At 37.5% G+C, this 26,910-nt stretch overlaps 3 protein-coding genes across 5 annotated transcripts; all 3 read left to right on the forward strand.

The window, feature by feature from the left end:
• Positions 1-10,833: 10,833 nt before the first annotated feature.
• Positions 10,834-13,890, forward strand: LOC105961756 (Major facilitator superfamily protein). 2 transcript variants are annotated; one of them, XM_012986014.2, is made up of 5 exons: positions 10,834-11,084; positions 11,177-11,288; positions 11,397-11,619; positions 12,147-12,697; positions 12,774-13,890. In XM_012986014.2, the coding sequence occupies exons 2-5, from the start codon at positions 11,263-11,265 to the stop codon at positions 13,696-13,698; spliced, it is 1,725 nt and encodes a 574-aa protein (XP_012841468.1). In that variant the 5' UTR covers positions 10,834-11,084; positions 11,177-11,262; the 3' UTR covers positions 13,699-13,890. The 2 variants fall into 2 exon arrangements, with proteins under 2 accessions (XP_012841468.1, XP_012841467.1); XM_012986013.2 differs by having other exon boundaries at positions 11,402-11,619.
• Positions 13,891-15,478: 1,588 nt separating this feature from the next.
• On the forward strand, positions 15,479-19,955 carry EMB2795 (condensin complex subunit). Its single transcript, XM_088811745.1, has 13 exons — positions 15,479-15,835; positions 15,931-16,032; positions 16,490-16,607; positions 16,960-17,033; positions 17,136-17,196; positions 17,290-17,490; positions 17,617-17,912; positions 17,994-18,138; positions 18,234-18,481; positions 18,607-18,637; positions 18,944-19,083; positions 19,266-19,376; positions 19,462-19,955. Exons 1-13 carry the CDS (start codon positions 15,590-15,592, stop codon positions 19,678-19,680), a joined length of 1,992 nt encoding a protein of 663 aa, XP_088667871.1. The 5' UTR covers positions 15,479-15,589; the 3' UTR covers positions 19,681-19,955.
• A 1,530-nt stretch (positions 19,956-21,485) lies between these two features.
• Positions 21,486-26,757, forward strand: LOC105961757 (fatty acid hydroperoxide lyase, chloroplastic-like). 2 transcript variants are annotated; one of them, XM_088811394.1, is made up of 3 exons: positions 21,486-21,657; positions 21,694-22,059; positions 25,430-26,757. In XM_088811394.1, the coding sequence occupies exons 1-3, from the start codon at positions 21,634-21,636 to the stop codon at positions 26,498-26,500; spliced, it is 1,461 nt and encodes a 486-aa protein (XP_088667520.1). In that variant the 5' UTR covers positions 21,486-21,633; the 3' UTR covers positions 26,501-26,757. The 2 variants fall into 2 exon arrangements, with proteins under 2 accessions (XP_088667520.1, XP_012841470.2); XM_012986016.2 differs by having other exon boundaries at positions 21,501-22,059.
• The last annotated feature ends 153 nt before the right edge of the window (positions 26,758-26,910 follow it).

Consider the following 26,910-nt stretch of genomic DNA (forward strand, 5'->3'; position numbering starts at 1 on the left):
GCACGTCTGACTTGAGCGTCGGAGGGGTTTCCGCCGGATCAACCCCCGGCGTAGTTCACGTGTGTTCATTTTGCAGGTACCTCAGGATCATCAAGTTGTCAAACTATTGATCTGCTTTGCTCTCCCAGCTCATTTTCTACACCACACTAGGTGAGCTACATATTAGCATCATCATTTTGGCGCCGTCTGTGGGAACGATGCAAACTAGATCACGTAGCCAACAAGATCCTCCTGAGACGTCTGCTCGGAGAGAAAATGACACAGCTAACAACCTCCCACCTCGTGGAGGCTCTGGCTTGCCACCTCCTCCACGTCCCATGGATCCGCCTCGCGAGGTTCAGGTGATCCCCCTCGGGACCCACCACTCGCCGATCCATCACTCCCTGCTCCTCGAATGGTTCAAATAACCGAGGATGCGCTTAAACGCATGATAGCAGAAGCTTCAACTCGCGCTGCCACAGAGGCCGTGATCTAATATATCGCCACGATGGGAGCAAATGCTCCCAACGCGATACCAGCACCTGCTCCACATGTGGAGCCACCTATGGCACCACCGCCATCGACTCCCTGGGGGTTTACATCGCCCCCAAAATATTTTGCTCGCCAAGGGTTATCGACTCCCTCGGGGTTTACATCGCCCCCAAAATATTTCGTTCGCCAAGGGTTATCGACTCCCTGGGGGCCTACAACTGCCCCCAAAATATTTCGTTCGCCAAGGGTTATCGACTCCCTGGGGGTTCACAATGCCCCCAAAACATTTCATTCGCCATGGGTCATTGACTCTCTGGGGGTCTACTTCCGCCCCTCGAACGGTTTAGATAACCGAAGAGGACCTTCAGCATAGGATCGCCGAACCTTCAACAAGATCAACTTCTACTAGCTCCTTTAACGGTTCAGATAACCGATAAGGACCTTTAGCGTATAATCGCGGAAGCTTCAACTTTTGCTACCACTGAAGTAGTGGCACCATACATCGTCATAGCAGGAGCCAACGTTCCTCCTCGTGAGGCCCCACTGGGTCCTCAACATGATCAATTTCTATTTACTTCTCGAACGGTTCAGATAACCGAAGAAGACCTTCAGCGTATGATCACGGAAGATTCAACTCGTGCTGCCACTGAATCAGTGGCACCATAAATCGCCAAGGTTGGGCATCTCACCCCAGTGGTTCGTGATCGCCTCATCCTAAATGGGGGGCCATCCCATCCTAAAGTTGGGCATCTCATCTCAAGGGTGGTACATCCACTTACCTTTCAACCCCAAGGGGTCTCACATCCCATCAAATGTTTCACGTCCCTACTTCAAAAACAGAAAAAAGGGTCTGATGCGCACGCGCGAACCAATGGCACAACCGTGCGCATCCACCTCAGACCATAGGTCTCGAATGCCTCATCCTACAGTGGGAAATTATCCCCATCCTAAGGTTGGGCATGACCCTTACCTCTCAACCCTAAGTGGGTTCACATCACATCTCAAGAGACGAGTAGAATCTCCCTACTCAAAAAATAAAACATCCCCAAGGGGGTGCACATCTCATCTCAAGGAACGAGGATAATCTCCCTACTCAAAAAATAAAACATCCCCAAGGGGGTGCACATCTCATCTCAAGGAACGAGGATAATCTCCCTACTCAAAAAATAGAACATCCCCAAGGGGGTGCACATCCCATCTCAAGGAACAAGGATAATCTCCCTACTCAAAAAGTAGAACATCCCCAAGGGGGTGAATATCAACCAAAAAAAAAAAAAAAGGGGGGGTATCGCGTACGCGAGACCCCAGAAGAAGATGAAAAAACAGAAGAAAAAAGAAAAAGAAAAAAGAAGAAGATGAAAAAATAGAAGAAAAAAGAAGAAGATGAAAAAAGAGAAGAAGAAAGAAGAAGAAAAAAATACAAGAACAAGAAGAAGAAGAAGAAAAAAGAGAGTAAAAGAAGAAGAATTAGAAGAAGAAAGAAAGAAGAAAGAAGAAGAAGAAGAAAAAAGAGAATAAAAAATACAATTGGAGAAAGCAGCCGAGCCGCGCGCGCGAGCCGAGCCAAGCCGCGCGCGCGCGGCTCCATCACCAAAAAAAAAAAAAAAAAAAAAAAAAAAAAAAAAAAAAAGAGGAGGAGGCGCTCGTGCACCGCACGCGCGCTTGGCCCACACGCGCGGACGCGCGCGGGCGTCAGCAGGAGAGGAAAAAAAAAAAAAAAAAAAAAGAGGAGGAAGCGCGCGTGCACAGCACGCGCGCGCGCGTCAGCTGACAGAAAAAAAAAAAAAAAATATATATATATATATATATATATATATATATATATATATATATATATATATATATATATATATATATATATATATATATATATATATATATATTAATGGGGGTGCGCGCAAGCACGCGCGCGCTTTCCAAGGCGCCCTTGGACTGCGCGCTCCCATTAAATCGCACGGAACTTTCATCGCCCTCCACCAAATTGCGCGTAGATTTTGACTCGCTTCACCAAATCGCACGAGAATTTCAACGCGCTCCACCAAATTGCGCGAGCTCTTTAACGCACCTACCAAATTGCGTTCGCTATCTAATGGAAAATAAAAATAAAAAAATTTATTTCTCCACGCCATGCCAACGATTAACGCAAGACTACAGCACCGATCTACTCTCAATACGATCCGGTAGCCCTTTCGAGTTTGCTCCCACATCGTCTCGAGAGTGGGGGGCTTGCGAGACAACTCCCACGAGGAGCCAACTCCCTCGGTTCTACGAAACCATAGCGAGATAACTCCCACGAGGAGATCACTCGCTCCGTCCTATAACCCGTTGCGAGGTAACTCCCACGAGGAGCCAACTCCCTCGGGTCTCATAACCACAGCGAGATAACTCCCACGAGGAGACCACTCGCTCCGTCCCGCAAATTGCAGCGAGACAACTCCCACGAGGAGCAAACTCGCCCTGTCCTACAACCCGCAGCGAGACAACTCCCATGAGGAGCCAACTCGCTCGGTACTATAACCCGTTGAGAGGCAACTCCCACGAGGAGCCAACTCCCTCGGATCTACGAAACCACAACGAGATAACTCCCACGAGGAGCAAACTCGCTCTGTCCCACATCCCGCAACGAGACAACTCCCACAAGGAGCCAACTCGCTCGGTACTACGAACCCGCAGCGAGACAATTCCCACGAGGAGCCAACTCGCTCGGTATTACGAACCCTCAGCGAAATAACTCCCACGAGGAGCCAACTCGCTCGACACTACAAATCCGTTGCAAGGCAACTCCCACGTGCAACCACCTCACTCGATAATAAGACTCGATGCGAGACAACTCCCACGAGGAGAGAAATCGCTCAGAGCGACATCAATCCGCACACTCGTCAGTCGTGCGTCATCCAATGATTCTACAACTTCGCTGCTAGACAACTCCCATGAGGAGACAACTCGCCCGAAACTCACTATGTAATCGCAAGCTCAAGTTAGCACGATTACAACCCTAGAAACACTTAGAAATATTATGAGAATCTATATAGCCTGGCCAGCTTGATTACTCAAATTTATCTACTTGTTTTCGACGGGTCCCTCATTAAAACGTGGCCACGGTCCAAACATACTTAAGACCCACGAGGTCTAACAAGGGGCACGACCCCCATAAAAAAATCTTGAGAGTCTGATCCCCTCCTCAAGTACATCACGCACAAGGCTATATGTAAACACATATAAGCAACGCGTCAAAACATCGACAATGTCGAAAAATAACAACTCCCACGTGGAGAATACTAGCTCCGTGCTACTACATTATCGTGAGACAACTTCCACGAGGACATAACTCGATCAACTCTATTACCCCATAGACAACTCCCACGAGGAGATTACTTGATCCGTGCTACTACATTATCGCGAGACAACTCCCACGAGGAGATAACTCGATCAACACTATTACCCCGCGACGAGACAACTCCCACGAGGAGATAATTCGCTACTACATCGTCGCGGGACAAAACCGACGACTCAATTAACTTACATCGCGACGACCTTGTCGCGCTATGCGCCAACGCGCATTCACGCCCCTCCGACACACGCTCCAACGCGTTTTCGCATACCATTAGGCCATACGCCAACGATCGACTTCTACAATTTTTACTCTCGACACGATTTGAGACCCATTACAACATGGCCCCCACATCGACTCGAGAGTGGGGGGCTTAATGATATGCCTAATTGGGCCAACCCAATGGGCCTACAATTTCTTTACCTACTGGGCTACGAGCCCAATATCGAAGACTAATATCACCGAGGCCCAAACACCTTCAAGTAAGGCTTGGGCCCAACAAAGCAAACCCAACCCAATAAACGACATATAAATAGAGGTTTTACTCATTTTATTAAGGTATGTCCTATTAACTGAGCAATACTACAATACGTATTCTCTGGACTATTTCTATGATCAGCACGTCTGACTTGAGCGTCGGAGGGGTTTCCGCCGGATCAACCCCCGGCGTAGTTCACGTGTGTTCATTTCGCAGGTACCTCAGGATCATCAAGTTGTCAAACTATTGATCTGCTTTGCTCTCCCAGCTCATTTTCTACACCACCCTAGGTGAGCTACATATTAGCATCATCAGTACTCCATGAAGTACATCGGGTAATATATGACCTCACACTTGAATGCGTGTTTTTTTACACATTCACGTGTGTGTGATTATGTGTAAATCTATGAACGAGATGTTACTCAACGTATTTCACACCAGTGCATGCATCGCCTACTAGAGCCACTTAAAAGAGTGTAAATTCAACAAAAAAATTAAATATCAACTCAATAATATAAAAATATTAAAAAAAAAAAAGCCTCATCAAATAGTATTTATTGAACCAAAATTATAAAAGATTATATATTAAAAAAAAAAAAAGGTGGTGTCTACACTTTTGCAAATTAAAGGCAAATAATGGTGGAATTCATCATTATTTTATTATTATTTATTTATTTCATTTTCTTCCTTGTGAGAAGTGGCTACCGTATATTCATTCTCTTTTTATTGAGTTGATAGAATTACAAGATGGATTAATTCAACTATGCAATAATTTGGTATCCAACAATGCAATATTTAGTTGCCCACAAATTAAAGGCAAAGTGCAGTGGAGACAATAAGTCTATGCACTTAAAACACTATTTCATGTATCTCTCTCTTCTTTATCCTCTTCATAAAAGTATTGATTCAAAAAAAACTTATCTTTTAATAAAAATTAATATTAATTTTTTTTTTCTTTTAATAAAATAAGTCAAAATGTCGAATCTATAGTACTCCAATTTATACCCGTTTTGATTCCCCACAGCTTCGTGCAGTCGTGCTCGTGGGGTTAATATTACATAAATATGATTTATCAACTTGTGCCTCGTTTGGTTGTCATTTGTAAGTCATGTTGACTAAATAATAGGAGTTAGTAGCATGTTATGTTAACATTACTCTATCACGCAATAAAAATTGAAGTCCAACCGTCCCTAAAATACTAGAAATTGCGAAAATCACATTTAATATCGGATTTTAAATGTTTTAATACTAGATCTAATACAAGAAATCGAGCATCTTACTAATTGACTATAATTAATTAGTCAATCAAGGATTATTTCAATCCAATATAATCCAAATTAATACGATTCATGTAACAAGAACGAGACTTCAAAAACTATTGTTGAATTTCGTATGGTTGGTTGTAGGTTTTGTAGATGCTATACACGGTGAAATACATCAGGATACCGTGCATCATTAATTAATGATGCAAAATCAACCGATAATTTTTACTAGGTGTAACATCTCATGAACCGATGCTTATATTAGCAATTTACTTAATGACATTATCACGTGTGAAATTTTAGTGTGTGCACAATATATAAAAGGTTTATTAAATATTAATTATATTGTGAAATGCAATATTCCAAAGAACAATCATCAATTATGGAAGTGCTGGTGGTTGTATGAAATTATGCCTATTTAATTGATCGTCCACATTTCAAAAATTTGGGCCCCTTTGTAGAGTGACTCAAGTTCTGTCAATTACTACATTTAACACTTTGTCTCGAAATAAAATTGATTTCAAGACAATGATTATAATTAAGTAAAACCCATTAAATTAATTACTTAATTAATTAAATAGTTAAAAGAAAATTATGAACTCACTAGAGAAACAAAATCATAAATCACTATGATTATCCTAATAATTAGATAATTAATTAATTATTATACTATTATTACAAGTATATTAATGCATAGCTAAGAAACACTATCCTAATAATTAGATGAGACTAAGATATATATATATATATATATATATATATATATATATATATATATATATATATATATATATATATATATATAAGTACTCACTAGTGTAGATATATACCTTAGTCGTCGTCGGAAAAAAAAAAGGTTGTAATAACACCGTTTTCGAATAATTAATAACTCTATCGTCTGTTGTGAAGAGGGTTGGATCCCGTTGGAACTCTTCGTTTCTCCGAGTCGAAATCTTTATCCGTCGTTTGAGCATGATTTCTACCTCTGTCGGGGTGGAAAACATGCTCGTTGTGGTGGTGGTGGTGGTGGTTTTTGGTGGAGTGGCGGTGGCCGGAAAATAGGGCGATGGAGAGGGTTTTTGGGGTGGTTGAGAGGAGGAGGGTGGTGGTGAAGATGATGAAAACTAGGTGTAAGCGAGTTGATGACATGATTATGAAATATATTTTCTTTTGAGAGTTTTTGATGAGAGAGAATTTATAGAGAGAGAGAGAGAGAGGGAGAGAGAGAGAGAGAGAGAGAGAGAGAGAGAGAGAGAGAGAGAGAGAGAGAGAGAGAGAGAGAGAGGTTCAATGTGGTAGCATTGTTATATAGTGTACATAATAATGACTATTATGTATTTGGCTCTTGGTTTTTTTGGTGATGATGAAACTTTAATTTTCATCTGAAAAAGTTTTGTGTGTGACTTTAATTTGTCAATAAAATCTCATCATGTAGAATGAAATCAAGACCATTATATTTGCGCGCTCTCTCTCTCTCTCTCTCTCTCTCTCTCTCTCTCTCTATATATATATATATATATATATATATATATATATATATATATATATATATTACATAAAAAAGTCGAAATGTAGTTGACTCTTGAGTCGAGAAATGTGATGCGGACGCAATACGATATACGATAGATATACAAAATACAAGGGGTGACCTAGTTTGTGAAGTGAGACAGTGCAGTGTTAGTTGATACGAATTTGAACCGCTTTGCACGTATTTAATTTCTAGGTCGAGTCGTCACACATAGTTAGCCTATTATACTTTTTGTATATTTTATTTTTCTCTTCGTACGATTTGCGAGCTATTGCACGATGATAAAATTTACTCAATGCAATTCGAGAAAAAAGGTAACATGGAATTAGGAGTTGACTTTGTTAATGCTGTTATTAAAGTCAAACAGCAACGTTTCAAGAGCTGTGGTTGATACAAACATTAAACCTTGGAGTGGCGTCTAATCAAATAGTCAATATTTGGTATAATGGGATGAGCATTATTTTATAATAGGGACTATTAGCCATAACCCCCTCTAGTGTTTTTTTAATAAGGGGGGATCCAGCCATATTTTCAATATTAGTGGAAAACCCACTATTTTAATGATTCCCGAAAATAGCCTTCTGGAAGACACACACAAAATTCAAAAATTTGATATCCCTACAATCGCAAACTCTAATATTTTTAATATATAATTTAAATAAATTTAAATTTTCGGTTTTTTTTATTATTTTAATAAAAAATTAATAATAATAGCTTTAAAAAATATTTTTCTTTTAATTTTTTAATTAATTTTTTTTTTAATTTTCGTTTGTTTGTTCGGAATCAACTATAAAGATTCTGAAACCGACTATAATATTTCTGAAATCGACTATAATTTCAATTTTTTTATTTTATTTTTCTTAATTTTAATTTTCAGTTATTTTTGGCATTTTTTCAAGAAAAACAACTATTTTTTGCCATTTTTTAATAAAAAAAACAACTATAAATTGTAAAACAACTATTACAAAACAACTATTTTTTTGCCATTTTTTAATAAAAAACAACTATAAATTGTAAAACAACTATAAATTGTAAAACAACTATTACAAAATAACTATTTTTTCAACTGTTCGTTTTTTTCGCCATAATCAACTATTAGAAAACTATAAAACAACTATATAAAACACGGTGATTTACAAATAACAAATTTACAGAAAATAAAAACAACTACAAATGAACGAAATCAGCTATAAAAGAAATGGTAAACAAATATAAATTGTGTAAATCAACACAAAAAATCGAAAACAACTATAAATTGTGTAAAGCTACTGTACATTTCTCGACAATAATTACAAAAAACTAAAAATAGCAGAACACGAAATCAACTATAAAGTAACGGAAACAAGTATAAACAAAATTGAAAAACATCATAGCAAAATTGATATAAAGAAAATCACAATAAACAAAAATAAAATATAAACTTTTTCCTTGATTTAAACGGCACCAGATCTGAACTTGGTCGAGAAGCGTTTTGCATCGTTGGGTTTGTCGGAATTAAACGACACCAGATCTGCAAGCGTTTTGCATCGTCGGGTTTAAATGGCACCAGATCTGAACTTGGCCGGAGATTTGAGAACAACGGTTGCAGGGTCTTTCCTCGTCATTGTCGAGATGTGTCGTGGCCTTCGTCGCCGCCTTCATCGTCGCCTCCATCGCCATGAATTTCCAGTCCCAGAAAGAAGAGAAAGAATATGAAAGATTAAAAGAACCGCCGTTGAATATAAATTTTGAGGCTAGGGTTTGTGATTATATCATCTGACAATTACGGGGTAATATAGGTATAACATTTGATAATTATATTAATATTAATTTAAATAAATCATAAGGGGGGTTTCACTAATATTGAAAAAGGGTGTAGATCCATCCTAATATATCCTAATGTTGTGGGGGGTTCTCACTAATTATCCCTTTATAATAAATTACATCAACACACAAACTAATTATGTTATTTTGGTTCAAACACTTACTAATATGATTTTAAGAGTGGAATCTGATCAATCTAGAAGTTATGCACTCGAGTGTAGAGGATTAAAGTTTCCCGTAACTGACGCCCGATGCTGAGGTGGAGCATGATGAATGGAGCAAGTGGAATCTTGCACGTGTGAGTCACAGTTTTGCCAGCAACTGTGGACACATACCCCCAACGGGAGTATATTTAACGGAACAAAGTTTCGTCTCTTGAGAAGAATTCGGTTAGATGACGAGATGCACACTAGAAGAGAGAGTTTAACATTTAGAACTTGATTCTCTCCCCATGGTTCTAAATGTTTTTTTTAGGCCAGGTTCTTCTTGCGGAGTCGGTGGACTTGGGTTTGATTGAAAGAGATAATGAGTTGTAATTGAAAAAATAAAAATAAATAAATAAACACCATATTTTCCATGTAATAAAAAATAAATAAATAAATTAGAAAAAAAAATATTTTTTTCGATATATCACTCGACGTTTGACCCGATATATCGGTTTGACCCGCCATAGACCGCCTCGGACCGCCTCACCGTCAAAAAACCGATTTTCAAAATCGCCACAAAAATATCGTAAAGGTTTATCGGCCGCCACAACCGATATTTAGAACATTGGTAAAAATACAGTTTATGATGCACCACAATCTGATATATGCATGCCAAAAACACATATTATGATCATCTTGCATCAAAATGTGGAGTTCGAATGAGATAAAACATGTACAAAAGTGATAATATTCCATATAATATCGAAGATTCCACTAAATTTGAAACTGGATTTATAGTTGAGGCGATGTTTGTAATTACTTAAACATGAGGGGAGTTTTCATAATTCAACCATACCTCAGCGATGGTTGTAATTTACCCTAAGAATAATAATTGAATTAGAGACGTACTAATAAGTAATAACTCGGGTAAGTATGGGCGGCAGCATGCATGACAACCACACAACCAAAAACGTACACACATATTAATAAAAGTCGCGTTTTCTTCACCGGCCTTACTTTGAAAAGTATTACTCCTATGATTAATTATTCTCCTTATTTAGGCAACGAAATGGTGTCATCAAACAACTTTTTCAACCCATCCTACTTCTACATTTTGTACTTCCATGCAGTAGCTGAGTCAGAATTTTAACTTTCGGGCCGAATGAAGTAAAAAAAATTATGCGGGGAGAGACCGTCAATGTTATTATATATGATTTTTTTTTATATTTTTATATAAAATAAAAGGGATTTGAAAATATTGGTGGGGGCATGGCCCCCAGCCTTATGATCGCTCCGCCAGTGCTTCCAATCCTATTAATTCCAATATTTTTAAACTCTTTGATTATAAAAAGAAAGGAAAATGCACAAGATCATATATCTTTATTTTTCTAAAAGAAACCAGCAGATCACACGAAAGATGAACTGCACTAGGTGAAATCTAATGTGACGAGTTCGACCCAGAAATTAAAATTGGCAAGAAAAATCGAATTTGGTGGCCATCTTAAAAAAAATTGAAAATGCACAAGATTTTGTATCTTTATTTTTTAAAAGGAACTAGTAAATGAAAAGAAAGATGTAAACTGCACTAGACAAAATTTCAAAATCCAGTTTGACCTTGAAAATTGGCAAAAAAATCGAATTTGGTATACCACACGAAAAATGCAAACTCCACTAGGCAAAGTCTAGTGTGACGAGTTCGACCTAGAAAATTGGCATGAAAAATCGAATTTTGTGGCCATCTTATAAAAAAAAAAAGTTGGATTAAGAATTGTTGTGACATGATATATAAGGTTGAATGTAGAGATAAGGACCACGTGACTGAATTGTCATTTTTTAACTTAGTTGTGTGCATCACCACCACATAAGAATAGATCCAAATTGTACCATGAACATAACACAGTTTCCTTGCTTTCTTATAACTTGTGGAGAGAAATAATTTATCAAGACATCCCACATTTTCTTATTTATTACTTCTCTCAGCTGTTTTTCTGCTCAAGAAACCATCTCTCTCTCTCTCTCTCTCTCTCTCTCTCTCTCTCTCTCTCCCTCTCTCTCTCTGGAAATGGTAATACTTCACTTACTTGAAGCTAATTTGTACATGCTTTGCTGATTTTGTATACACAAGTGTTCATTAATTATTGTCCAAACTGATCACAGGTCTTAGTTGATAACAACGGTGAAAAAGATGACGGCGCTATGGTCGATTTTCACGGAAATCCGGTCGACAAATCAAGAACCGGCGGATGGCTAGCAGCAGGGCTTATCTTAGGTAATTAACTAATCATATAATATATATACCATGCAACATATTAATTAGGCTTTGAATTTAATTTTACTACATAGTATATATATAAATATTAATATATGTTTCGAGTAGTATAGGAACCGAACTTTCGGAGCGGATATGCGTGATGGGAATATCGATGAATATGGTGACGTATTTGGTGGGAGAGTTGCATCTCTCTTCTGCTGAATCTGCAACCATTGTCACTAATTTCATGGGAACCCTCAATCTTTTAGGCCTCCTCGGTGGTTTCGTCGCCGATGCTAAACTCGGCCGTTATTCGACCGTCGCTATTTCCGCATCTATTACAGCTTTGGTAATTATTACTAAATTTGTATATATATGATCAAATAAACTCATATTAGTTGTGTGATTAACTAGTAGTTGATCTTTGTTAATTAGCTAGAAAACTACTTTACGTACTATTCAATTGTCGTCGTCGTTGATTGATCGATTTTTAGGAGTCGTTTATATTCAAATCGATTAATGAAGTCGATATGCAAATTAACAGAAAAATTGAACCACTCTGCCTAATTTCAAAGAGTCATAATAGTGTATCTACCATCTATCATCACACAAAAAACGCACACATCCATATGGGTGTGTGTGAATATAACGTAATGGTAAATCTTTAATTGTCTACAATGGTGGAGCCGGGATTTTGCTATAGCGGGGCCCACAATACTCAATAGTCGAAAAATGACACATTTCTATATTATTAATATTGTTGTTGAGAATCGATGGGGGCCATGGCCCCTTATGGTTCTAATGCTGACTCTGCCACTGACTGGTCCACAGTTGATATATTTTGACATGTGATAAATGTGGATATATCAAAATCAGGGAGTAACATTATTGACAATAGCCACCACAATCCCAAGCATGAGGCCACCAACATGCAACTCAAGAGTAGGATCACCGCCGCAAGACTGCATCGCCGCCACCGGCCGCCAGCTAGCCCTACTATACGCCGCACTCTACACCATCGCCCTCGGCGGCGGCGGCATCAAATCCAATGTCTCCGGCTTCGGCTCCGATCAATTCGACACGTCGGATCCGAAAGAGGAGAAGGCCATGGTGTACTTCTTCAATAGATTCTACTTCTGCATAAGCCTCGGCTCGCTTTTCGCGGTTACGGTTTTGGTGTACATACAAGATAACGTGGGGAGAGGGTGGGGCTACGGAATATCGGCCGGCACTATGGTTTTTGCCGTTGGGGTTTTGATATTCGGGAGGGCGTTTTATCGGTTTCGAATTCCTAAGGGAAGCCCGTTGACCGTGATTTGGAGAGTGTTGTATTTGGCTTGGAAGAAGAGGAGGGTTGACTATCCTTCACAAGTCAATATGTTGAATGAGTACTACAATGCAAAGATTCCTCATACTGAGAAAGTTAGGTAATGGTTATAAAATGCTCTGTCTCTATGAAAGTTTGCTCTGAATCTTACTTAGCCATTGCTGGCTTTTATGTAGGTGTCTAGACAAAGCAGCAATCTCGGACGACACCGAAACAACAACAAACGACGAAAAGGTCAACTCCTCCCGGTCAGTCTCGACAGTCACCCAAGTCGAAGAAGTGAAAATGGTACTAATGCTCCTTCCGATATGGTCGACCTCAATCCTCTTCTGGACGGTCTACTCCCAAATGAACACCTTCACAATCGAACAAGCCACATTCATGGATCGAAACCTCGGCAGTTTCGAAATACCGGCCGGTTCTTTCTCGTTCTTCCTCTTCATCACAATCCTCCTCTTCACTTCCCTCAATGAACGCCTCTTCGTCCCGATCGCCCGTAAAATCACGCGGACCCCACACGGAATCACGTGCCTCCAGCGCGTCGGAACGGGGCTCGTTTTCTCCGTAATCGGAATGGCCGCATCCGCTCTAGTCGAGAAAAAACGGAGGAATGATTTCGTTCAAGACGGCAAAAATGTTAGGATAACGGCGTTTTGGCTCGTGCCGCAGTTTTTTATTGTGGGGGCCGGTGAGGCGTTTGCGTACGTGGGCCAGCTCGAGTTTTTCATTAGGGAGGCGCCGGAGAGGATGAAGTCGATGAGTACCGGGTTGTTTTTGAGTACGCTTTCGATGGGGTTCTTCGTTAGTAGCTTGCTTGTTTCTTTGGTTGATAGGGTGACGAATGGGGAGTGGTTGAGGAGTGATTTGAATATGGGGAAATTGGACTTGTTTTATTGGTTGTTGGCTGTCCTTGGTGTGGTTAATTTCTTGTTTTTCGTCGTCTTTGCCATGAGGCATCAGTATAAGGTGCAAAATTACGGCGGCGGTGGCGGTGATGGTGGTGTTGGTGGTGGTGAGGAAGAGATGAAGAAGCATAATGAGGAGATTGTGAGGATTGATGAAGATATGAAGGTTGTTGCTATTGCAACAGAGGAGCCTTGAGGTTTATTGGGGAGATATGTTATATTCTTTTCTCTTACAAGTTTGTGTAGTACTTGTTGAAATTGTTTGTCCAAATTGGAGTTCAAGTTGGTGCAATCTGTGCTTGCATAAGATAAAGTGATTGTTTCTAAATAGTAAATGTTCTTTTTTTTTTAAGATTAATTGATTAATGGTGTTGATTTAAACCAGAAATCATGACATCTGTAAACAAATCTAGTCATAAAGAACTCTCCTCTAACCGTTAGCAAATTGCTTCTCTTAATCACAAGCAAAAGCAATTAAAAAGAAAACCAACATTTTTATTTCAAATCTCCAGCAAACTCTACTTCGTGGTCCGCAGAAGGGGTAGATCTCTCGGACGAAAGATTAAGAGTAATGGGCTTGATGTTCATAATCATCCTCTTCTTCGGATTTTTCTTCACTTCAATTCGAAGTACTAGCCAAAGTGTCACCCACCAGATCCATCCAGCCTATTCTTCATAAATATTTCCAAGTTTTGTCCAGCTCGTCCTTTTCCCCAAAGGAAATTTCTCAATTGTTAATAAAAATAAATAGATTTTAAATTTTTTATTTAGGGTCTTAAATAATTTTGATATTAAAAATAAATCATAATTTTTAAATTTTAATTACATATGGTTTTGATGCGTTCCATAAGACCTAAACTCCTCATTTCGCTTGGCAATTCATAAAGCATAACCATTATTATTAATTCTATGTTCTTACAAATTTGTTTGTCTGAAATCCTATTATTATATACCACTCCACATCATTAATGGATGTGGCGATTGATTTAGTCATATGGTAGTTAGTAGCTCTCTAGAGCATTTCGTTAAATTCTAATTACATTCTACATGTTAACTAGAATGGAGCATCTCTTGCCCGAATATCGTAAAAGTTGGTAACAACTTCCTAGGAGTCTCTACAACTTTGTCACAACTTCCGAAAATTTATATCCACAAGTGGTCTACTCGGGTTACTTGAATCATACCGTTGCAAATCACACGATAAATGTAATCCAAAATGGCAATATAATTCGAATTCGGGTCACTTGAATCATACCGTTGTATTTCAATCATGTAGCATGCACATGACTATTAATTCTTAAATATGAGAATTTTTCTCCAGAATTCATATTTTTGTAATTGTTTATTTGAGTGTAATATCTTAGACGAATATGGTGTTGTAGGACCTACACCTGGTGAAATACACAATGTGGTTTTACACAATTGATCTACACATAATAACACACACAGTCATGTGCATGTGTACTTATTAGATAGTTATTTATTTAAATTTAAGTTTTATAATCACATTGTGTATTACACCAGGTGTAGGATCTCATAAACCGACAAATATATAGGTAAAAGTAAAATTATTAAAAAAAAATCTTTAAATGTGGAGACATGTAATTAAAATCTCATTATAACAAAACATAAAAGGGTAAACTATAACCACCTCCGTGTACTAAAGTGTAGTTACGAAAAAATCTCTTCATTTTGATAAATTACGTACAACCCCTTGCGGTTTGTAAATTTCTTACATCCACGGTCCACCCTCCTACAAAAGGGTGTTTATGTAAGAAATCTACAAACCGTTAGGGAGTGGATGTAATTATGAAAAACGGAGGGGTTTATTGCAAATAAGCTTTCCCTCAGGGGGTGATTGTAATTTTCCCAACATAAATTTGAGGAGAATGGTCCTGTAATTGAGAGTGAGCAAAACTTTATGGTGCAAAAAATAAATTAAAATAGTTTCCTAACCCCAAGATTCAAATTTTGGAGGAGGGAAACACCATAATTTCAAAATCCCACTCCACTCCGAATCTTTCTCTCTCCTCTCTCTCTCTCTCTCTCTCTAAACTGTATATCCCCAAACTTCAATAACGATAGAAATGGCTGAAACCCTAAGCCCAAACCCGAAACAGAGGGCTCCATTCTCACCGACGAAGAGCCCATTCTTCATCGGCTCCAATGACGACAAACTCGAACGCGCTCAGGCACGCGCGGCACGCGCCGCCGCCATCCGACGCAAGCCCGCTTTCGCGACCACCTCCGTCTCCTCTGCACCCGACCCATGCCTCGGAAAGGATCAGATTCTCGAGTTATTTCAAAACTGCATCAAACTCGCCAGCGAAAATGTCCGATTTCGATTCTCACTCTGTGTACTTCTAATTGTTCCTTATTTACTTTTTTTTGGATATAATTTTTTAATTTGTATGTTTTGGTATTTCAGAAAATTACTCAGAAAAATACGTGGGAGCTGAATTTGATAGATCATCTCTGCGAGATTATCAAGGTCGAAGAAGAAAATGATGCAGAGACCAATTTTCAAAAGGTAAATGATTACCAGAAGATACGTTCTCCGTTTGCTTCTTAATTTCATTACCGTATTATTGCTACTGATCTATAAGCATTATTAGACGCCGGATTTTGTATAACCAGAAGCGCGTGAATGAATTTATAATTTAAGGTTCTGAATTTTGGAAATTAGAATTAATGAATTAAAAAATATCGTAAATCTAGATGGTTGCATAAATTTATTCTGGATTTCTGATTTAGCTTGGATTGTACTTCTATTTACAAATCTTATTGGCTGTGAGAAGATTCTGTGTATCTAATTTGAAAACGAGGATAAGCTTACGAATCATGATAGTAGGGTTAGGGATGGAGAAATGTTATCTGGTTGTTCGTAATGAGAAACATATACTATTAGAGTCTCTTCGATTTGTAATGAACATACGACTAACCACAAAGAACAAACTTATCTATGAATTATAATTATCTTATTGTAGGCGAGTTGTACTCTGGAAGCTGGGGTTAAGATTTATTCTATGAGAGTGGATTCTGTACATTCAGAGGCATATAAAGTCCTTGGAGGAATTAATCGGGTTGGGCAAGAAGATGAACAAGGTTAGTTTCAACTGCTTCATTTCTGTTTTTGTCGTTGTTTTGCTAGTTCCTTCTTATATGTACAATTTTTTTTTTTAAATGTAATTATTAAGAACTTGGTATGAGGAAAATTTTGGGCTGGTGACTATAGTTATGAATGATTGGAGTAAACTTAACTGGAAGTTAGTATTATGCTCGTTTAAATTAAGATGTTACTACTTTATTCATTTTCTCCATTGTCGTGTCAACAATGCTTGCTTTAGCTTCTTTGTTTCTCAAGTCAATTATGTTGGTTAAAATGTGATGTTTGATATTTGGCATGACATTTTATTTTGTCATGCTTGGGACTTTTTCTAAACTGTATTTGTACCAGATAATGGCGTTGAGGGTGCCAATGTCGGTAACGAACAAGGTGAAAACAATGGGAAGAAGGAGCAAGGGAGAAAGGTTACTACTCTCTTTCCTACACCTTAGTTAAGTACTCGATACAAAAATGTTGCAAATTGAATTATATTTGGATTTTGAAAGAGTGGTGGTGTACATGTGCAGTTATCACCTTTGTCGACACTAGAGTCATCTTTTGCTGCTATAAATGTAAAGAAGTTCGATGGTAAGTTGCCCCTTTCTGTAAGCGTATGCGTATCTCCCGCTTAATTTTTTTGTTCAGTTGACTTTTAGTGTTGACTTTTGTTTTTTCCTTCAGTTGCCTTCGTGGTGGATCCTCTCTACCACCAGACATCTGCACAGTTCGATGAAGGTGGAGCGAAGGGTCTTTTGTTGAACAATCTTGGTGTTTATGGTAATTGTCGGGTCCTTTTTGACTCTTTGGAAGTACCTGGAAAGTGCCTTTCTCCGGCTTCTAAATGTGATAGTGTAGAGACGATTGACTTGTCTTTTGCTAGTGGTATGTATCTCTACAGTCTGACAGATTTTCCTTTGAGTTTTTCTTTTTTTTTTTTGTTTTTGCTTAAGAAAAAATCGTTTGTTTGGATGTAATGCTTAATTATTATTATTTTTTTTTTTTGCTCAGAGTGCATTGAACAGATGGTGACGAACATGCTTAACAAGTCTGAAATATCTCCCAGCCTTAGTGATATAGTGAATCAATTTGATAACGATGACCAAAGACCGTCTGAGTCATATTCATCCGATCAAAGTTACTCCGGACAAGTAAACGAGAGTACCAACATGAATGTTGACTTAGATGGTGATTCATTTGGCAATACTGGAACTTGGGACTTTGACAATGATGATCAATCAAGTGTTGTAGATGACGGCACATATGATCAAGATACAAGTTTCGCAAATCAAGAAGTTTCTGATTCGGTAAATTTTTCACTGCTTAAATTTTCTAAAGAACTCCTAAACGTTTTCGGGGTACTCTACAATTTTTTGTCAATTTTGCAGGCTGATAAAGAATTAAACGGTCATGAACCTGACGAGGATGGTAGATTTGAGGAAGTTGATAGCTATCTATTCTTAAGTTTAGGATTTTCAACGAAGCAAAATGCGTGGGCGGGTCCCAATCATTGGAAATACCGAAAAGTCAAAGGTAATCTCGAACCAAAGCTTTGACGTATTATGCATCTCCACTCATTTTCTCTTTTCTATTTTTTTTAATTGGAACTGAAAGCGGGCTTTTTGTAGATACTGAGGTTCCGGCTGAAGAAACAGGATCACCAAAGGCCAAGAAAACGAGAAACAAGAAAGCAGATACGGATATTGAATTTTCAAATGCAATGGACACCGATCTTTCACAAATCTTTGCTCCTCCGAAGAATCCCAAATCCCTATTACTGCCAGCAAATAGAGCACCTTGCAACACAAAGCTTCCAGAAGATTGTCATTACCAACCGGAGGATCTTGTGAAACTTTTTTTGTTACCTCATGTTTTGGTAAACCCGAATAACTAAACCCCTTCTCCCACACCCTGTTATACATTGTTATGTATTACTATCTACTTGGCTCCATAAAATTGACCGTGTCTTATTCATTATTGTTTTTTTTCTTATTATTATAGTGCCTTGGAAAGAGTGGAAAGAAGAGAACTGGTAAGGCATACTTTAATGCTTCGTATCAATGACATCGTATACTGTCTGAATGTTGTATATACATTCTCGTACAATTTCAGCTCCACGCGGAATGTATATTAAGAAGAGTTTCTGATTGAGATATATCATGCATGAAAAACTATATATAGTAATACATCAATTTGTGTTATGAGATTGTGTAGGTTCCTGCTATTCGCCCTATGTAGTATACGTGTGTATCTCAACATGATTTATTGTGAAAAGTTAGTTTTTTGCCACTTTCTGATTACATGTAGAGGTAATAAGATACTAAAATGCTGTGTCTAGATGAAGAAAGTCAACAAAGAGATGGATTTGGAGCTACAGCATCTTGGGATGATGAAGATGGTTTTGATGGTGGTTTTAATGACGAACATGCTTACAGTGATAACGAGGAGCCAAGTGCACTTGTTTCTCAACCTCGACAGGTTGGTTGGTTTATACGCTTCTTACTAATCTCATTTTTCAAAGTCTATTATAACTCTTTAAATGAACCAATTTCTTTTCGATTTTTAAAGAATAAACTATCTTTATTCAGTTACGAAACACCCGAATTGGAATTTATTGTACTTCTAATCTGGTCTCTTGGTACATGTATTTCTGTACGCAGGTAAATAAAATCGAGGTCAAGTACGATAAGACATCCAAACAAGTCGATGTGCAAGCACTAAAAGAAACGCTGTGGGACCATATACAACAATTGAATCAAGACTCGGTTGAGGTGAAGCTTGTCCTCGCACTTACGATTTCTACCATACTTCTTGTAATATGAACTTCAAATGCAATGACAAAAATACCCTTTTCAGGTTGAGGCACCAGAAGAAGAAGAAACGGTATCTTTCAAGCAAGCCTTGTCCAGTTTCCCAGATGACTGTAGAGCAGCAGCATCTCTTAACGAGATATCGCCTCATTTGTGCTTCATATGCCTTTTGCATCTAGCTAATGAGCATGGATTGCGAATTCTCGGCAGCCCTAATTTGGATGATCTTAAAATACAGATTAAACATCAGAACGACGCGGTTTAAGGTGACTCACGATCGAAGCTCCACTTACCTAACGCTGTTTTTTTATTGCTTATATGTGCATCCTGTGTAGATTACATCTTAGGATTTTTTTTCCTTTTTTTTGTATTATCTCTAAACGAAATAGAGTCTTACGTGTTGTAGTAAACTTCTATTCGAAATTGTAAAGACAAAAAGAAACGACGATCTGAATTGAGTGATCGGGTTGCCTTTGATGTTGATTTGTTTGAGATGCTGTTGTATTATCTTTTGGTGGCACATTGTAATTGGTAAAAGTTAACAATTTGAGTATTATTGGTGCTTCTTTTGTGCTAGGAAGCAAAGTTGGATGCCAATAATTTATGAACGAGCAAATTACAGCCAACCCTACGAAATTCCCCTCATGTTTGGGTAATTACTGCCACCCCCATCAACTATGTATTATATATTTATCTTACGGAAAAAGGCCCCTTCAGAGGTAAATTTAGAGATGTTAATTCGGTAAAACATAACCGAAATTTCGGTACGCCAATAATTCATACTGTTTACCGATCTAAATATACGATTTGGTGCGGTAAATAACCGAATTACATAAATTTTATGTAAAAATATTTAAAAAGAGGGATGGCTATAATTACCCAAACAAGAGGGATTTTTTCGTAATTTGCCCTTTATTAAAAGACTATTTGAATTATATGTGCAATTACATTTATTGTTCTTTAGATTTACACGGTACGCAACTAGATTTGTCAAGAAGAAATCCATGTGCCAACCTGCACGTTTTATTAGAATTTTTTGGCCTAATTAACTTCTCATTTGAGTCTACCGCATTTAATGTAGGTTAAATAAATCTCAGCTCGCCTAAAACCCCCACCTAAGGTCATACACCATAGCGCCTTATGACCTTTTCTCGTATGAACGAGGCTCTGATAGTCCCGCCAATAACCGCAACTATTGTAGACGCTTCACGGGCTCCATTTGTATTTTAGCTTCACCCAATCAGAATTCAAGATAAACCATTAGAAAGATTGTACGTTATACTTTTCTTTAAACGAGGTCTTTTTTTTCGAATCGAGTTCTTAGTACTCAAAGAGGTTTAAGTAACGATTGTTTGGTACTAGAAGTTCTCAAAGGGTAGTATTGTAAATGCTCAAAAGAAATGGGTTTTTTTTTCTTTATATCATAAATTGCACGTTGAGTTATGTATGTATTTCAGAAAGAAAAAAAATCTTGTTTGGACCATCCATCCACATTCTTAAAAAAATGGACCAACAACTTTTAAATATGTCGACTTCAGTACTTAAATTTAACGTAAACACTTTTGTCTAGAAACTCTATATTTATGTTTTCAATTTCGAGCCTTCATATAATACACGTGTATGAGTGTGACAACTCCATATGTTGATCTTACGTTTCTCCCAATATATGTATAGAAATTTTGCAAAGAATTTAAAGAAAAATCGGGGAAATTAGACGTTGCACCTGATTATTTATACACGGTGAATTTAAACTCGTAGATTTGATTAAATAGCCAGTTATAGCATCTAATTCCCCTAACAAGTCTACTCAACTAATTTTCTAAACAATTTAATCATGTCAAATACAACATTTAAAGTTTACAAAAATAAAATCAAACAAACTTTTACATTCTGTACGCAGGCTCGACTCGATTCGTTTACACTGTTTCGTGTTCGTATATTATTTTATAAAGGTCAGACTTTTTATTTTATTTTATTTTATAAATCATGAATTTGTCTCTTCTAACAATGTATGGCCATAATATGTTGCAAAAACAAAGAGATAAATGTAATATTATTTAAATTCCTTTCACATTATTATCATGAAAAATAATAAATAAATAAAAAAAAAAAAATATTCCTATTTCAGGAGTAGACCACTTATAAAAGAGGTGCATACAATACAACACTGAACTCCATATAAACTCTACCAAAAAAAATTTGATTCCGCCGATTAGATATGATGATGAAATCACTGGCTTCGGTGGCGCCGCTAACACCACCGCCACCGCCGTCTCAGGCGGCGGCGGCGGCGTCCCGGAGGGTGGAAATTCCGGGGAGCTACGGGTGGCCGGTGATCGGGCCGTTGTCCGACAGGCTGGATTATTTCTGGTTCGAGGGGCCGAATAGATTCTTCGAGAAGAGAATAGAGAAGTACAAGAGTACGGTGTTCCGTACGAACGTGCCGCCGGCGTTCCCGTTCTTCACCGGAGTTAACCCGAACGTGGTGGCGGTGCTGGACGTGGAATCGTTCTCCCACCTATTTGATATGGAGATCGTCGAGAAGGCGAATGTGTTGGTCGGAGATTTCATGCCGGATGTCAGCTTCACCGGCGGTTTGAGGGTTTGCGCTTATCTTGATACCTCCGAGCCTAAACATGCTCAGGTACGTGTATATATATCTATATATATTAATATTTCTTTTCCTCTATTTTTTTTATTCTTAATTAAACATTTTTTTTATTTTATTTTGGTGAGTATAACCAGTTTTTAATATATAAATATTTCTTTTCCTCTATTTTTTTATTCTTAATTAAACATTTTTTTATTTATTTTGGTGAGTATAACCAGTTTTTAAAGATCAATATATATAACAATAATGTCAGAACCGAACCGGCTATGGAACCGAACGACTATTTGTGTCATGGTCTTATAGCGTTCAACCGAGTTTTTGATTTTTTTTTTAATATGTCATTATTTTATTAATATTAATATTTTAAAAATATTATTTTCTTTCTATTTTTAATCTTCCACCTATTATTTTCAATTTTATCAATCTCACACCACTTTTTACTATATTTCTTTTGTTTATACTCTATATTTTTCCATTCTTTATTCTTCTAATGCGGCAATTGACCACCGCTATTCGATCTCCCATGACCGAATCTGGCAATTCTTCGACCACTCATGACTAGATCCGGCACCCAACACTAAGTCCGTGGAGGTTCGCTCAAATCTAGTCATAAATAACCAACTTGGCGGTGGTTTGAGATGTTTTGGCCGAAAATCGGGTTTTTTGACTGACTCGCCGCTTCTTAGGTTTACCTGGTCGAACCGGATTTTGGTCATTTGACCGCAGTTTTCATTTTTTCCGGTTTTAGAGGTCAGACCAGATCGCTTCGAGGTCGGGTCACGGTCGAACCGGTCCGACCGATCGGTTCGGTCCGGTTCTAACAATATTGTTTAACAATATAATATTCCACTATGAACTAATTTTGTATTCCAATATATTATATAAAAATAATAATAAAAAATAATTGAGACTAGTAAAAAGAATGAACTTAATCTGGGTCGGGTTGGGCGGGTAGGGGCGGATTCAGAGAGTTTTGTTGAGGGGCAGGATTTACGGGGATCAGAGGTAGCGCCTCGGAATTTTATTTTTCTGAATTACTTTAGAAAGTAAAAATAATTTTAAAATTTAATTAATATAATACAAGCATAAATCATCATTAAAATTTCTTAAATTTAAAAATTATGAATTATAAGTGGGTGTATTTATTTTTTTAGAGGGCTAAAAAACTAATAAGAAAACCAAAAGACCAAAAATCTGGAGGGGCGACTGCCCCCATGGGGTGCCTTAGTTACGCCCCTTCGGATGAGAACACATTTTTTTTAATAATAACAAGGAAAAAATGGGGGTTTTCCACCGTCGATCTGTTGGTTTTTCTTATTCTAAATTTACAATTTTCCAGCTCAAATCGATGGTTCAAACCCCCGATTATACTAACGGACTAAAAAATCGGGGTCGCCAAATAATTGGTCCTTGATCAATAAGTCGGCTTCAAGCTTGTACACGTGTCAAAACAGCCTGTCCAGTTATTGAAGTTATACTAGATCGAGTGAATCACAACTGACAAATATTTACCACACAAACACACACACAACCATATTGGTGTGTGAAGATTAACAGTAAAAAATTACACGATATAACCTTCACCGACAGTAACATAGAAATAAGCAAGATAATATATACTTAGATGCGAGAATCATGCAGAAATATACGTTAAGATATGGGTGATTGTCTCAAAATTGGTGAAACATGTATGGATAAATGATAATAGTACTATGTACAAAAGGCCATCTATAGTTAAACTAATGCACATGGTACTACTATATGTTACATTTAATTCCTTCTATTATTTTAAAACAAAATATGGGGTGTTTTTGGATTAGTCAACTTTCAATTTTTTTATTTTTTATTTTAATTGTTATGAGAAATTCAAATCCGGTTACAAATTTAATTTACTAACGCATATATAAATTACGGTTTTCATCCCTCAATGATTTCGTATTTTGATCCCCTATGGTCACAAAAAATCACATTTGATTCCTCATGTTTCAATAATTTAACAGTTTTGGTCATTTTCGCCAGTTTACCTAGTAGTCCGTCAATTAAGGCAACGATGGACACACACATGATTCCGTTAGTTTTAACCGAAAATAGACGAAATTGACTAAAACCGTTGAATTTTTAAAACATTGAGGACCAAATGTGTTTTTTGTTAACATAAGAAACCAAATACGAAATCAGTGAGAGATGGAAACCGTAATTTTCGTACCGATAATCATCTGATCAACCAACCGATCCACTATATAATAGTTGGGTCGGGCTGGTTTGAGTGACATTGAAAGTCAGTTAGTCGATAATTACCCGATCGACCAACTATATTTTAACTTTATATATGTAATATTATTTAATTACAAATTAAACCATACAATTATAGTAAAATAAGTAATGGAACTATAATGTATACATTAATATTATGTAGAATTGAAAAAATTACAAAAAAAAAAGGTACATTAAAGAATTTTGTTTGGGATTAAGTTTTTCAAAAAAAAAAAAAAAAATAGCCCCACAATATTATTTATAGAATTATGTACCCAAACAAGCCAAGAAAATTAATTTGTTCCATCCAATTTATATTTTGGAAAGTGGTCCTTATACTTTGTCGACATATCATTAAAGACACAAACATTATAGGAGATGTTCTTTTCTTTCTTTCTTTCTTTTTTTCATATGAGCTGTTCCGTTCATCCTATGAAGTATGAAATAAAGTACCTTTTTTGCAATAAAATATTGGACATTAATTACAAAACTCTATTGAAACATGAGAAAATTTAATTCTTTTTTTTTTTTTTTTTATATTGATTGGAAAAATACTTTCAAATTTGGTTTTTTTCAAATAGAGTAGTTTGTAACTAAATTAGTTCAAATCGTTACACTAAAGATGTAAATCACTATAATAGATACACAATAATAATAAATATTAGACAAAAAAAAATATTGTTTTAGTTATTTGAATTGGAAATAAGGTATACACTATTTAATCAAAATAAATTATGAATTCTTAATTAAATAAACATAAATAAGCATATACAATTTGTAAAAAACCCCACTTAGATATAATTAATAAAAACATGTCCGTAAATATAAAAAAAAATCAAAATACTTGAAAAGTAATTATCAAATTCATTTGTTAAAGATACTTGTTGTATCGAAACAATAAATTCAAACTTGATTCAAAGAGTATACAGTTTATTCTATGCTATACCCGATCAATTTCACCATGTTATATTATATATGTCATATCATACATGTGTATATATTCGTATATATTTTACACGTTTAAAAATAGAAAAAAATATTCAGTGTATTTCACGAAATGTAGCATCTACATATGACTATATACAATATACATTAATTAATTAATATTAATTAATTAATTTACATGAAAATTAATATGCATGCATGGCAGGTAAAAGACTTCTCACTTGACATCTTAAAACGAAGCTCCAAAACTTGGATACCATCAATGGTGACTTCCCTCGATGCCATGTGGGATTCCGTCGAAGCCAAAATCTCCACCACCGGCGGCGGCGGCAGTGGCGGCTCCTCCGCCGCCAGCTACTTCATCCCGCTCCAACAATTCCTCTTCTCCTTCCTCAGCCGCACCCTCCTCGGAGCAGACACCTCGGCCGCCTCGCCGGAGATCCAAAACTCCGGCCACGTAATGATCGACAAGTGGCTCGCATTTCAACTCCTCCCGACAATCAGCATCAACCTCATCCAACCCCTCGAAGAGATCTTCCTCCACTCCTTCGCCTTCCCATTCTGGCCGATCAAATCCGACTACCAAAAGCTCGTAAATTTCATCGAAAACGAAGCGAAGGAAACCCTAGAAATTGCACAACGAGATTTCGGTCTCACGAAAGAAGAAGCCGTACACAATCTCCTCTTCATACTCGGATTCAACGCATTCGGCGGCTTCTCTATCTTACTCCCGAATCTCCTCACAAACCTCGGAAACAATAAAGAAGTTCAAGAACAACTCAGAAAAGAAGTGAGAGAGAAACTCACTGCAGCCGACGGTTTGAGCTTCGACTCGGTGAAACAAATGGACCTGGTCAACTCATTCGTGTACGAAACCCTAAGAATGAAGCCACCTGTCCCGTGCCAGTTCGGTAGGGCCCGCAAGGACTTTGACCTAAGCTCGCACGACGCGGTTTACAAGGTCAAGAAAGGGGAGCTACTATGCGGTTATCAGCCGATAGTGATGAGGGATTCCAGAATCTTCGAGAAGGCCGATGAGTTTGTGTTCGATAGGTTTAGTAAGGAGAGAGGCGGCGGCGATGAGTTGCTGAAGTATCTGTTCTGGTCGAATGGGCCGCAGAGAGGGGGCGATGGCCCCTCGGCGGGGAACAAGCAGTGCTCCGGTAGAGATATGGTGCCCCTTACTGCTGCCGTGTTTTTGGCGTACTTGTTTCGGAGGTACGACGAAATCGAGGTTTCGTCGGGCTCCATTACCGCTCTTAAGAAGGCCGAGTGACGCATGCATGCATGGGACTGGATTGAGTATGGTTGATAATTAGGGTTTGGAATAAAGGAAGACATATTTGCTGTGATAAATTAATTAATTCAAAAAAAAGACTTTCAAACTACGAAATTGCATGAACGCGTAAGGTAATTACGCCTCCGTAAACACGAATTCTCGGAGTTTATAGTAAGCACCTATGTCTTAATTATATTGAATTATGAAGAAACTCCTCGTGTTTTAAATATTAACGACAGACAAATGTTTTATGATGCATTTATTTATTTATTTTAGCATACAACTTCAAGATCATATAGTGTGTTTTTAGGAATAGTTTGTTAATAATTTCGGATTTCGGGGGATTTTGGAAATTACAAGGATGCTAAATGTAATAAACCCTGAATTCTCAAGACTAGTAGTGTAAA

Source organism: Erythranthe guttata, chromosome 13 (assembly GCF_056151865.1).
Source record: "Erythranthe guttata isolate IM_541 chromosome 13, IM_541, whole genome shotgun sequence".
NCBI lineage: Eukaryota > Viridiplantae > Streptophyta > Magnoliopsida > Lamiales > Phrymaceae > Erythranthe > Erythranthe guttata.

Excerpts from the sequence above, each read along its gene's own strand:
- LOC105961756 (XM_012986013.2), top strand. Across the intron at positions 11,289-11,401 it reads AGCAGCAGGGCTTATCTTAG|GAACCGAACTTTCGGAGCGG; the intron begins GTAATTAACTAA and ends CGAGTAGTATAG. Across the intron at positions 11,620-12,146 it reads CCGCATCTATTACAGCTTTG|GGAGTAACATTATTGACAAT; the intron begins GTAATTATTACT and ends TATCAAAATCAG.
- EMB2795 (XM_088811745.1), top strand. The coding sequence starts at position 15,590 with ATGGCTGAAACCCTAAGCCCAAACCCGAAACAGAGGGCTCCATTCTCA. Across the intron at positions 17,491-17,616 it reads TGACTTGTCTTTTGCTAGTG|AGTGCATTGAACAGATGGTG; the intron begins GTATGTATCTCT and ends TTTTTTGCTCAG. Across the intron at positions 19,084-19,265 it reads TTGTTTCTCAACCTCGACAG|GTAAATAAAATCGAGGTCAA; the intron begins GTTGGTTGGTTT and ends TTCTGTACGCAG.
- LOC105961757 (XM_012986016.2), top strand. The coding sequence starts at position 21,634 with ATGATGATGAAATCACTGGCTTCGGTGGCGCCGCTAACACCACCGCCA. Across the intron at positions 22,060-25,429 it reads CCGAGCCTAAACATGCTCAG|GTAAAAGACTTCTCACTTGA; the intron begins GTACGTGTATAT and ends CATGCATGGCAG.